Source organism: Quercus robur, chromosome 8 (assembly GCF_932294415.1).
Source record: "Quercus robur chromosome 8, dhQueRobu3.1, whole genome shotgun sequence".
Classification (NCBI taxonomy): Eukaryota; Viridiplantae; Streptophyta; class Magnoliopsida; order Fagales; family Fagaceae; genus Quercus; species Quercus robur.
Window position 1 is genome coordinate 66181474 of NC_065541.1, and position 13386 is coordinate 66194859.

Sequence of the window (13386 nt, forward strand, 5' to 3'; positions counted from 1 at the left end):
AAATGCGACATGTTGCATATACTAAAAATGAAAGGAGGTTGCTAGATTCAATTGAAGGATTTAAATCTTTCTCAAAAAAAAAAAAAAAAAAAAAAAAAAAAAAAATTGAAGGATTTAAATCCCATCATTTATGAATCACTATGTAATTGCCTATTCTTTCACCCAAACATAGTTCAAAGACAACATTCATCTAATGTTGAATTTTATCCCATACTAGTTGCAAACTATCATGTGCGAAAATGTAATATAATTATTTTATAAGAATATTGTGGGGCCAGAGAATCTGCGACCCTGGCTCACTTTACAGTAGGGCCCAAAGCCTAAGCCGAGGAGAACAATTGCCGAGGACGCGTAATAAAGTCCAAAAAATGGCCTAAGGATCGGGCCAAGAACGACCTTATGCTTGGCACCCCACAGGACGCCTAAAGGAAAGGACGAGCTCAGTACAGAGGCAGGGCAAGTGAAAAAACTGTCAATACTGTAATAAAGAACTCTGCGTCTGACAGGTCCATGCTCTTCACCATGCTATTCAACTTTTACAACCACTCCCAACCACTTTAGGTATGGGCTGATAGGACAAGTCTTCACCCCAGAAAGTGAAACTTACACGTGGACATTGGAAGAAAAGTAAATACTAGTATAAAAGGGAAGAAGAACCAAGGGGAAAGGGGGGGGCTCCCAGGCAAAGAAGTCCTAAAAAAGGGAGAACGAGAAGAACACTAAGCTCCTCGGATGGGGTCTGAGGACCAAAACCACTCAGGCCGCACCAGAGGAAGGTTTTGCTGGACACACCAGGTTCACCCTCATATAAATTTCCATAAAAATCATGACTAGACCGTTGTCCGGTGACCAAGGCCTAGCCTTTCAAACCCACCCTCTACGAATTATATTGTTTGGGCCCCTAATGTGCGAACCCAACGTTATTCTGTGGGTCGTTACCAATCGTGTCCTTACAAATATAATGTGAAATTTGTAGATCAAATAGTGCATATGTTATTTTTAAAAGTATTTTATGTTTTTATTAATTTTTTGTAATGAAACATATAATATATTTTGCATTAAAATGTATATATATGTGTATGTGTGTGTGAAAAACACAATTTAACAAAAAGATTTAAATTACATAATTAGAATATATTTTTATATAAATGAAGAAGATGTTTTTTAAAAGATTTTTTTTTTATGTGAGATTTTTTTTTTAATATATCATAATTAGTTGACTAATTTGAAAATATCCAAGAATATTAAAAAAAAAAAATATATGCATATCCCATTCTATGGAACACATGTAACATGTTACATTATGTTTAAATTATTATATAAGTTTAGAATTATAGCATTTTTTTTCTTTTCAAATATAAGTTGAATGCCTTTATTATTGATACATGGATTTTAATATAATCCTTTGAATATTTATCCTTTTTATTTTTTTTTAGGGCTCATATTTCTAATGTTTGTCTTTTTCTATACAAAACTAATGAGTTTAGCTTAAATAGAATAAAATTTCATACTTTTCAACCCAATATTATATATATTTTGAGCCAAAAAAAGAAAAGAAAAGAAGGCCTACAAAGAGGATCAATTAAAGACCCAATTTGTCCAAAATGTATCAAATGAGATCGAATTGGATTGAAGTGGTCCGAAATGCTATACTGATGTGGCTAAAAAAGAATGTAGAAATAATAAATACTATACTTCAACTCTTCATATATATATATATATATATATATATATATTAGAAAGGCAAATACAAAGAAACGTTTTTGACTAAAACAATCTATAGTCTATGATAAATTGACCAGATGCAATGTATTTTGTAGGAGAAATATTACTCATGCATAAATAACAAAATCAAAAAAATCGAGTAAAAAAATTATAATATAAATAAATAAAAGTCACCTAAATGGCATGTTGTCAAGTATCAACCAATATCAAATAGTATAGACAAGTTGGCTCATCTGCTCAATATTTAAAAATTATAGAAAACAAACAACCTAGTCAAGGAAATGAATCTAGTACTAATAGACACTGAGCATAGAACCAAAAGTTTTTGGTGCTTACCTTCAAGTTGGCATAATCTTGATTTAGTATGACAACTTGATGTAATTCATCCAAATTCCTAAGCTAAGACCACTCTCTGTTTTTTTATCCGCTCATATATTGTTGAGGCTATCTTTGAAAGAGAAATTCTATGTCCACAAGTTGGCTCATCTGCTCAATATTTAAAAATTATAGAAAACACACAACCTAGTCAAGGAAATGAATCTAGTACTAATAGACTCTGAGCATAGCACCAAAAGTTTTTGGTGCTTACCTTCAAGTTGGCATAATCTTGATTTAGTATGACAACTTGATGTAATTCATCCAAATTCCTAAGCTAAGACCACTATCTGTTTTTTTATCCGCTCATATATTGTTGAGGCTATCTTTGAAAGAGAAATTCTACGTCCACAATATATTCACAACAAATTCCAAATCCACAATATATTCATAACAAATTCCAAGTGGTAAGCTGTTATTAATAAGTAAAAAAGTGATGTCAAGCTTAGATTAAAACCAATAACAATTGTTTAAAAATATAACAGAAATTTTAGAAAGCAATGCAACCAATTGGGTATTTGCTAATGATGCACCAATAACTTTTAGAGCAATGATAGAGACTGAAAATATTGTCACAGCTTGTTTCATAACTTGTTCTAGGAACAAATTGTGATTGAAGCAATATCACTTATTCACTTTCACATAAGTTCATCATTGTCTCTATTTTTGTAATGTACCAATCACAATAGACCACATCAATAATTGTATAGACCACATCAATAATTGTGGGGGGGGGGGGGGGGAAATGATCTCTGTATTTATTGAATAAGTATGGCCTGCATTTCACCCAAAAAAAAAAAAAAAAAGAAAGTAATGCCCTGCACGTATCAAATGTCTTAGGGTCTGTTTGGATAGAACTTATTTTGCTGAAACTGAAAACACTGTAGCAAAATAATTTTTAAATATGTGAATAGTACTGTGGGACCCATTTTTAATGAAAAAATTGATAAAAAATGAAATTTATGGGTCCGTGAATAGTGCACGGATGCACTGTTCACGAAAGACCGGTCAAAAGTTGCGGCTACTAGTCATGTACCGTACATGAACAGTACCGCTTGTTGGGGGAAAAGGCGTGAAAAAAAAAAAAAAAAAAAAAGGGAAAATGCAGCAAACGCAACGTGGATCCAAACTCAGCCTTAGTTTCTCAATTTTTTGGTGCTATCTTAACCTATGTCACAACGATAGTAAGAATTTTCATCATACAGTTTTATTAGTGGGCACAAGTGCATTGCATGCACAACAAAAATATAAGAACAGGGAAAAATTTTAAAATGTATGTATATATATATTAAAAAAACAAACAAACAAACCCGCCACCTTTGTACATGACTAAGTCTAATACAAAGACTAAATGACCGAGTCTATGCCCCATTTAGGTGTACAAAACATTATAATATACTCATCTTGGAACGTGAGGTATTCATGGTGATACACTGATACATATATATTATATACAAACCACATTGTCTTGAAAAATAGGCTTTCATTCCAGTAACATAGTCAAGGACGAAATTACAATAAGATAGCTCACTTGACAAACAAGTTAACTCTACATAAAATTTATATTTCTTAGAGCTATGCAGAACTCTCGCAAGGTAAAACAATTTTTACCACTTCAAAATTTCCAACCCACTTACAAATACAACAACAACAACCAAGACTTAGTCCCAAAATTTTGAGATCAACTATAGATCCTCGACAGACTAGTCAAGCTTGGCTACATATATTCTTTTCCGTCATTCTATTCTATCCAAAGTCAAAATTGCCAACCCTGGACAAAAAATAAACTGCATTTGAAATGGACATGCAGTTCACCTTCACTGGAAGTACTTTCCATTTTGGGAACGTATAAATATAATGCTTTGACAATAGTGGAGTGCAGGCTTACTACTCGGTTCGGCACCTCGGTAAGCTCTTATCTCCATTTCCATACTTCTGCAAAATCTTCCAATTTTTAGCAAAACAAATGCCATATCTAAGCTTTAAATTGCTAAGTGGAATAACAAGGAGGTAAGGTAATAAATTTCATATGAATGCTTCAATGACAATTACAGAGTTAGTTTGAATGCATAGACTTGTTTAGATAGAGGTTTTTTCTCTTTGTTTTCAAAGAGGGGGGAGGGGGGTTGTTCAGTGCTGTGTATTGTGTAATAAACCCATGGCACCAAGGCCTACCTTGAATTGAGCTCAGTAGAGACTGAGTGGTTACTGTGGTTTACACAATTAGCTTGAAGAAGTTCTGAACATTGATATGAATGAAAAATATATGATAGAGTAGAAGCAAATGTCAGGATGTGGAGCAAAATGCAAGAAAAGTGTTAGGCTTATGTGGAAATCTCACGTGGGTGGGGGGTGGAACACTTGAGAAATTGATATAACATATGGTATCAAAGCACACGGTTGATCCTAGTATAGTTCAAGAGAAGATGAAGGTCTGATTGCCAAAGAAGTAATATTTCTTGTCCACCAAGGATTATGTTTGAAGGTTTTTATATAGATATTACAATATGGGGCATGGTAGCCTTCGCCCAAGGGTCCTCCCATATAAGTAGAAGAGAATACTCTTAAAAGAAAAGTTATCTTGAGAGAAGAGATAACTCTTAAAAGAAGAGTTTTCCTCCAAGTAGAGTAGACATTTAGAAGGGGAAAGGACTCTCAAAAGAAGAATTCTCTTGATAGAACAGAAGAGAAAAAGAACTCTCTTGATAGAATAGAAGACTGTTGGGTATACACATGTAAGTGTAGGCCCACATTAAACGATCAAAAGTTAATATAACATATAGGGACAACATGTAACCCACCTACGAGTTTGGGCTCAACTATATTATATTAACCAATCACTCTTCTCATTATTATTCAATGTAGGACTTCACTCACACATGCATACCCAACAAAGTTCACCAAATTAAAAATCATTACAAAAGAAATACATTGTAAACCATGGACTTCGGATTAGTGAGCCCTTCAGGTTAGGGGGGATGAGTTATCAGGAACATAAAAAACCATTAAAGCACATCTTGGTCAAAATTGGTGTTCAGGCTGTCTGCAACATTTGGGCAGTTCGGCTAAGTTTTTCACAAATGAATGGTGCATAAAATGATGAGAGCAATTCATTCTTGATGCATGTAATTATGCTGAAATTCACATATGAAGTAACATGATATGAGAATTATGCCACAAAGCCTGCTTAGAGAGAGACTAAGGAGCGTCTAATGAAAAAGGCAGGTAACTACTTCAATAACAATTTGGAAGGCAGTTTTTACCTCTGATCAATTTGTTGAAGCCTTTTCATTCTTCATGATCATATGGAATGATTTATGACGGTCCTCCTCCACCATTTCCCTTAAAATATCATCTTCAATCTTTTCGGCTTGCCAGCGTGAAGGGTCCTCCACAAATGCCTCGCTAAAAATCATACTTGAGACCCACTCCTTCCATGTTGTCCTACGATACTTGTCTTCTTCCAGTGTGCCCGTTGCCAAGAGCTGATACACATAAACCATCTTTTGCTGACCAGGACGAAAAGCCCTTGCAATAGCCTGCTTTGTCTTGGAAGGGTTCCACTCTGAATCCAGTAAGATCACTCGAGAAGCTGCAGTCAAACTAATGCCTTCAGCACAAGCTGTAATTGAAGCAAGTAGTACTCTTGAGGGCCCAAATGGCTCCTCAAATTGATCCATCACTCTTCCTCGTTCAAATAATTCTAAATCCCCTGTAAGGACCAAAACTTCTCTACCCCTCCGCCACCCAAAGATATTCTCAAATAACTCAAGAAACAATTTAACAGGTGCAATGTTGTGGCAAAAGATCAGTATCTTCTCCTTCTTGACAACACGATACACAAGGTTCAAAACAAACCTTACTTTTGACCCCTTCTTTAAATCAAACTTGTACTTTTCAAGCTCCATTAGTTCCGCCATACTAAAAAACTTGTTAGCACAGACTGCAGTTTTAACTAACCATGGATGTATTGACCCAAGGGTTATTAAAAGCTCTAATTCCAGTGGATATCCATGGTATTCAGCCATTATCCTGTGCAGTCTCACCAAAACATCATGTTGGATGTCAGTTGAATTCATTAACAAGGTGTAAATCTGTAAACCAGGAAGGTTTTCACTACTTCCACCTTCATAGACATCTATAAATCCATTTGTGATATTTCTCAACATGTTTAGACCATTCATCCTCTCTTCTCCTACGTTTGAATCAATTTTTTTTGCGATTGTATCTAAGAAGAACTTTCTTGCTCGGGCTTCTCTCAAATGTAGTGCTTTGTCTCTCCAACTCTTTTTCCTCTTGTATTTTGGGTCTAATTCCCTCAAAACTTCATTTATAAACTTGGGTCTTGCCAAGCAGAGGGTGTTGAAATATTCACAGAAATTGTTTTGAAACAATGTACCTGAAAGCAACACTCTCAGGTCAGTTTCAACTTTCATCAAAACCTTCCTCAACCTAGATTTTGTACTTCTAGGATTGTGCCCTTCATCTAGTACCAATATCCCTGGACTTTCCCGCAACACTCTAGCCATATATCTTCTGTGTGCAAATTTTGAGTCTTCCCGCATCAATGTTAGAAATGAAGTATAGCCCATGACAAGAACACTTGGATGTGCATGCCACTTCTGTATTTTCTCTAGGCAATCCAAAACATGCATTACATCATCAGTGGGTTTCGGACCTCCTGGAATTCCCGGGAATGGTGCTGATTTCTGCTTAAAGACTCTGTACGTTCTACGACCATGAATTAGATAAACTGGAATAGGAATTTCCCACTTAATAAACTCCTTGTACCACGTATAGAGTGTGGTCTTTGGAGCAAGAACCAAGGGTCGTTTTCCAGGGAACAATTTCAAATAGCTAACAAGGAATGATATAATGAGAAAAGTTTTCCCAGCTCCAGGAGTATGAGAGATAACACAACCACCCGTTTTCTTGGAAGCTTTTTCCATCTTTGCCGGTATCATAGATCCAGCAATATTTTGCCACAAAAATTCAAAAGCCTTTTTTTGGTGGAAGTGCAATTTCTTTCTAAGTTCAGGGACTAAGGCCCACACGTTCTCATTTTCTTCTGATAACGGCACATCAGAGGAGGCTTTAGTATGTAAAATATGCAAACCCTCATCATCTTCCAGCTTGTGTGCTGAATCTTCTTCATTGCATCGCTTGTCATCTGTGTTAAAGCTGGTGTATTGCATCTGGAGAAATAAAAAATTAATTAGAAAGCCTGTGAAATAATGACATCATCATAGAATAATAAAAAACTTGGATGCATTGGGGTTGGAACCAAACATATATGGTCCCATGTAGGAGATCATGGTCATGGATAAACATAATCAAAGAATTTAGGCCCCACTCAGAGGCATATATGAACATTTTTGAACATTCTAGGATCACATACTTCAGTGTTCTTTCACAGATTTCACAATAACTAAACGTTTTCTGCCCCTGGATGTTCAATGATGGAACAGAACCCTCTCCATTTCACTTGATATTGTAAAACTAGATACATCTTTAGATTTGTAATATTTAATTTGAACAATGAAATGAATTCATTTCAAATGGAGAGGATCATTTTCCTTCAAAAACATAATGTCTCCATCAAGAAGGAAGGTTTAAAAAAAAAAAAAAAAGGAAAGAAAGAAAGAATTAGCATTAATGAGTTCCAAACTTACAAAGGGTGCTGAAATATCTCTTATCTCAGTGCTCACAAAACCACATCTGCGGCAAAGAATTCCAATTTCTTCATCCAATTTGTATTCATGCTGGCAAATTTCACCTGAATTGTTCATGATCCCAGTGGACCCTCCGGCTTCTGATCCCTGAGAATCATTTTATCAGACTGAATGAGCCTTGAGGAATGCAGATCGAAACAAAAAATACAAAAAAATTGAGGTAAACATTTATGTTTATTAAAGAAAAATCCCTTCTTTGAACCATTCTCTCATTATTCAGCCAGATCTTACAGATTGTGTTGTTAACTTTATTTCCCTCCCTCCCACACACACACACAGCAACAAAAACACACACATGCACACAAAATGAGCTCATCAACTGAGTATCAAATAAATAGAGAAGATCTTGAGAAAAGGTCAAGAGTGATACTTCATTGTCTTCAAAAAGATAACTTGATGCCATAGCTAGTTCCATTTCTTTCCACAGCATTTCAGTTTCTGACATCTCTCCCTCGTCCTCTTCTTGGGGTGGTTCCATCTCCCTATGGTTCAAGCTTGCTGTTTCCTTAAATTTTTGCCACTGGTCAATGATCTGCGGCTCTTCTTTTGTGGATGTGGTATCCATTTTCTTCAAGAATGAATTGATTAAATCCTTGTATGCACCAGCACTTAAGGTTCTCTTCTGATAGGTTCTTTCTTCACTAAGAACATCCCTTTTTGCACATACTGAATTATATCTTCTTCCTTGGAATTTTCTATCTGACGCTTTTCCTTCCCAACTAGCTTCTAACTCCAAATCTTCTAATCCAGAAATTTTCCTTTTCTGTGCTTTAGGAAAACTATTCATGTAATAATACTTGGAAGAAAGTTCACGCATATCTTCTCTGTGATGTCCATGACTCTTGGCAGGATGATGATAGTGTTCAAAGGCTATTGGAGCACTTTCATCTCGGAAAGGAACAATAGCAAGTTGAGTTTGACGTTCTTTTTTACCAGCCACACTTGATTTTACTGCCTTTGATTTAGTCTTGCTTTTGGGCAAAAGAAGATCCTCACAGGGACGTAATGCATGAGAATGGACCTTATGGACCTTATGGACCTTTTGTTCAACCTCATTATGCTCTTCGGAACAGCTTGCATTCATACCAAACAGGTAGGATAGTGGTAATGACATTTCCTCGTCTTTCCATTGTTCTATCTTGTATGGCCTGGTTCGGACATAGCCAATATCTATCTCTGAACCACTGTCACAGCCAAGAAAGCGTTCAGGTTGTACATTTCGACGTTTAGAGCGTCGCAAGTCCATAAGATCATAAAATGGTTGTGATGCAGCTTCACGCGTTTCACAAGCTGGAGCTGCCTCAATGGCTTCAGCCGGAACAAATTTTAGTACAATGGGTTCTACAATATCATTTTCTACTCTTAAATTTACAGCACTTAAGTAATTACCAGAGTTTGTTGTACAGCTATCATCATCAACTTCCAAAATTTGGTAAACAACCTTGTTTTTCACTGATCTTACATCAAATGTAGTATGCTTCAAAACCGATGTTACAAGTAACCATGAAAGGTCAGATAAGAATCTCCCCAGACACAATTTAGTTTTGGGCAATGAAGAACAGTCCTCAGAGGCAGCCCACCGATAGTGCCGATCTTCACAAGGAAATCTTTCAAGCCTTTGGAGGATAGCAATTTTATCAATTCCTACCATGTGAACCTCTTTACTAAGTGTTCCTCTCTCTGAACCTAGAGGGCCTTGATTAACATAGAAGTTAACATAAAACTGGCAAGAACAACGATAGTCATGAGGCTTCCTCTCAATAGAACTTATTCTAGCATCAGCCCACACCTATATAAGAAAGAGAATCTGCTGATCAAACATGTATAACTAAACAAGCCAGATAAAGTACAAAGAAATAACAGGCCGAGCAAGCTAAGAACACTAGATAAGTAAAGTAACAATCAGCCAAGAAGTAAAATATGTGACTTGAGTTTTCACGTGCACAGGAATAACCTTTAATATTAGGTCATTAGTTTAGTAATTGCATTCCCCTTTTCTTAGAGAATATGTAATGATGTGAGGGGACAGAGACATGAAATCATCACAATTTTAAAATTGCAAAAAGCACAGAACTAAATGAAATGAAAGCAATTAAGAATTCAGTCCCATGATTGCAGCAAGATTCAGAAGTGCGAAAGGGTAGAAGGACGGGGCACCTGGGTGAAAAAGTACCTTTATATTTTGGGTGAGTGAGAGAGGAAGAGAGTTTCTAAAACATTATTTCTACAAGAAAATGAATAATAACATTGAAAAATTAAATGAACCCTGTTATCAAAGTATCATTATAGAAATAAACAAAAGTTGGGAGAGAAGGAGAATTTTATATATATACATACATATATATATATATAGGAAGTCAGAGCAGGCAACCAGGCGTGATCACTGGGGTGTAACCACAGTAGCTTCTCTACCCATTGAAGAACCAAAAAGTAATGCATTTATAGGTACACAGTCCATAGAAAGTGGACTTGTAACTTAGGACTAGCAAGCGACAAGATATCTTGGTGTTGTAACTTGGTTTTATTCATGAGAAATAAATAAACATAAATGGAAAAATAAATATATGATGAATGTGTAACATACATAGCCACACAAAAATGTTTAAACATTTAAGATGCCAAATTGCTCTGTTCAAGCTGTGACAGAGAAATCCAAATTACAAAACAAAATAAAAAGGTGAGTTACAACCTCCTGGTTTCCCTCATCTGAACTATTTCCTTGTTGAGAGGCTGAAAGCACACATATGTCAACACCGGGTCTCAGAAAGCAGGTGCAGTCAGATAAGGTAGCTTGCCTTGACCGTATACGAAGGTTTGCAATTGGACTTTTCTCCTGAATTACAGTCTGAAAATCCTCGAAATGCATGGTCATAGACCCATTCACAATTCTGATAAGCTCCACTGCTTCCCATGAACCATAGAATAGAGCTTCAAAAGCTGACAGATGAAAAATTGGTAAGTTCTTATGAATTTAACTATAGGTTTTTTATTTTTTTTTAAAGGAAAATTTAAACTTAGATTTATGAACCATTCAAGCATAACTCCAGCAGAAAGATATCTGATATTTGGTAATCACAGAAATCATTCCAAAGTCAGGGGTTCAAGAATGACTAATTTCTAATATGTTTTTTTTTTTGTGAGATGTGATAAGTACATCTTTTTCCAAAAAGAAATCCAAAGCTGAAGACAATCATTATAGTTTGAATTCAAAAGAAAAATAAAGAGAATTACAACTTATAAAAAACTAAAAAGAATGAGAGGGAGGAGGTAATACTTACGATAAGCATCAAACGGATGTTTGTTTCTACACAGATTCCTTCTCTTCATCCTTGACTAGCTAGCAGGCTCAATCCTTGTAATAATCCCCACAATAACAGGTATAATATCAAGAATCTGCAATGCATAGACAATTAAGTGAATTTCAAACCCAAGCTTATTTAAACATTAAGCTGGGGAATTTAAACAAGATCTCATTGCTAACATCAATTCAAGCAGATTGTACTAAGGACGCGGTGGGATGGGCTCCCAAGGTTGATTGAGCTACTGATATACAGTGTAATAATGAGAATGCTTGTTCTTTTATGGTATTGGATTGCATGAAGGTTATGTGTCATAATTTCATATCTTCACTTCTGTTTACTTCAATTAAGTTCTAACCTCAAAATATGCTCCAATTGTCCAGTTTTGTTCGTCCATTATTCCATTTTAGGATAAGTTGAAAACATTACCTACTTTGAAAGGCCAACAAGCAAAATGTTAATAACTTTAATAACATGCCATATATTTTTATAGAAAAAGTTAATGCTTTTTGTCATTTTGCTTTGTAATTTGTAACTCTTGTCTTGTGTACTAAAATTGGTAGTATATTTAGCATTAAATTATGGTTCCTTTATAAGGTGAATAAACCAAACAAGTGAAAGTAATTATCACCATATGCATGCTCCCTCTCACAATAAGTGAGTCCCAAAGCCTTGTCAGCCTACACAATGTGAGAGGGAGGATGCACATATCCAATACATGAGATACATTCTCAACAAGTGAAGGGAGCATTAAAAAACAAAATCACTACTCTGCTTGAAGCACAAGAAGGTTCATATCACATCATAGTAATAACCAATATGAATTATTAACTTCCTTCAATTTCAGAAGAGTTACCCTCTCTCTTATTGTTCCATAAAAAAGACCCTCTAATTTTATTCAATTGTTACCCTCTTCACAGTATCAAGAGGGGGCAAAACATTGCAAAAAGGCTTAAAGATTCACACTACTGAAAAGATAACATAGCAAATTCAAAGCCGTGACTCTAGAATCTACCCATGAGACAAACGAACTTTCCCTCAAAAACATTTAACACCACTTTTTTTTTTTTTATTAATAAAAAAGGAAATAAAAGTAAGCATCTTATCCCTATTTATTCCTTATTCCTCTAAAACAAACACAAAATAAAGAAAACATAACAATAACATTATTGGATAGAGACCCTTAATAAATAAATATGGCGTCAGATAGCAGCTAGAACGAGAAAAAATATGAAAAATTGCTTAAAATGGTATAAAATGCATGTAATTGATAAATCCCCGAAATAGCATGATCAATCACCAAACATGTATAAGAACACGAAAAAATTTACTAAATTTAGACCAACTGAATCAATTTCAGAGTTGGTTAGCATTAAATAAATATTATTGTCCAAACTATGCTGAGCAGAAACCACTACATTTTCCAGATAGACCCAAGAAAATACATAAAATAACAAACTTGAAACAAATCTACCTGAAAATAATTTCTGGGTCTGAAATGAAAGTCAGATTCCGGCAAAGTTGGTGGTTCAAAATCTAGTTTAGAACTAGAAAACAGAGAATCTCGGACATGTCTGAAGCTGAAAGTGTAGTGGGCAAAGAAGGTAGAACAAGGCCAAGAAAGAGAGAGAGAGAGAGAGAGAGAGAGAGAAAGTGAGTACTTAGTGAGAAAGTGACAGTAGATTGGAGAAATCTATGCGGGCCTGTCTGAAATCCTCGAATTTCGTGCCTTTGCATGAGCAAAAAGAGGTAGTTGAGCTTGAGAGCTGTGACTGAGTTTGGCCACATGGGAGTCTGGGACACTCGCGGCAAAGGGCAGGTTCGTGTAGATAAGTTGAAAAACGGAGGGTAGTTTCGTGATTTCAGGTTTCAATGAACGGCTGCGATTGATTGTTGGAGGAGTAGTTGGGTGGGTCCATCCAGGTGATTTTGATTTTAGAAGAGACGCTCGTGTGAGTTTGTGACCAAAACATTGTGAGTGCGATCAATAATTCGCTGTGAGTTTGTGACAACACAACACAACATAGCACATAAACCTTATAGTCAAACGGCTCTAATGCTTTTGTGACTTTGTATTTGACTTCCTCGAGCTTTGAACCTAATAAAATTTATTATACGGATAGGTCAGTGGGCTTGAGCCCATTTATTCTTAACCTGTCCTTCTAAAATGTTAGGACGGCTAGATTACTTAATAAATAATAATGATACCATAGGTCCACAACCAATCTTAAACCCAAAAACAAAAAAAGATTATA

At 35.6% G+C, this 13386-nt stretch overlaps 1 protein-coding gene across 2 annotated transcripts; it reads right to left on the reverse strand.

The window, feature by feature from the left end:
• Window positions 1–3563: 3563 nt before the first annotated feature.
• Window positions 3564–13112, reverse strand: LOC126697786 (SNF2 domain-containing protein CLASSY 1-like). 2 transcript variants are annotated; one of them, XM_050394887.1, is made up of 8 exons: window positions 12606–13112; window positions 11490–11563; window positions 11111–11225; window positions 10522–10769; window positions 8203–9621; window positions 7773–7919; window positions 5364–7295; window positions 3564–4035 (listed from the first exon to the last, which is right to left on the reverse strand). In XM_050394887.1, exons 3-7 carry the CDS (start codon window positions 11157–11159, stop codon window positions 5370–5372), a joined length of 3789 nt encoding a protein of 1262 aa, XP_050250844.1. In that variant the 5' UTR covers window positions 11160–11225; window positions 11490–11563; window positions 12606–13112; the 3' UTR covers window positions 3564–4035; window positions 5364–5369. The 2 variants fall into 2 exon arrangements, with proteins under 2 accessions (XP_050250844.1, XP_050250842.1); XM_050394885.1 differs by lacking the exon at window positions 11490–11563 and having other exon boundaries at window positions 12606–13111.
• Window positions 13113–13386: the final 274 nt, after the last annotated feature.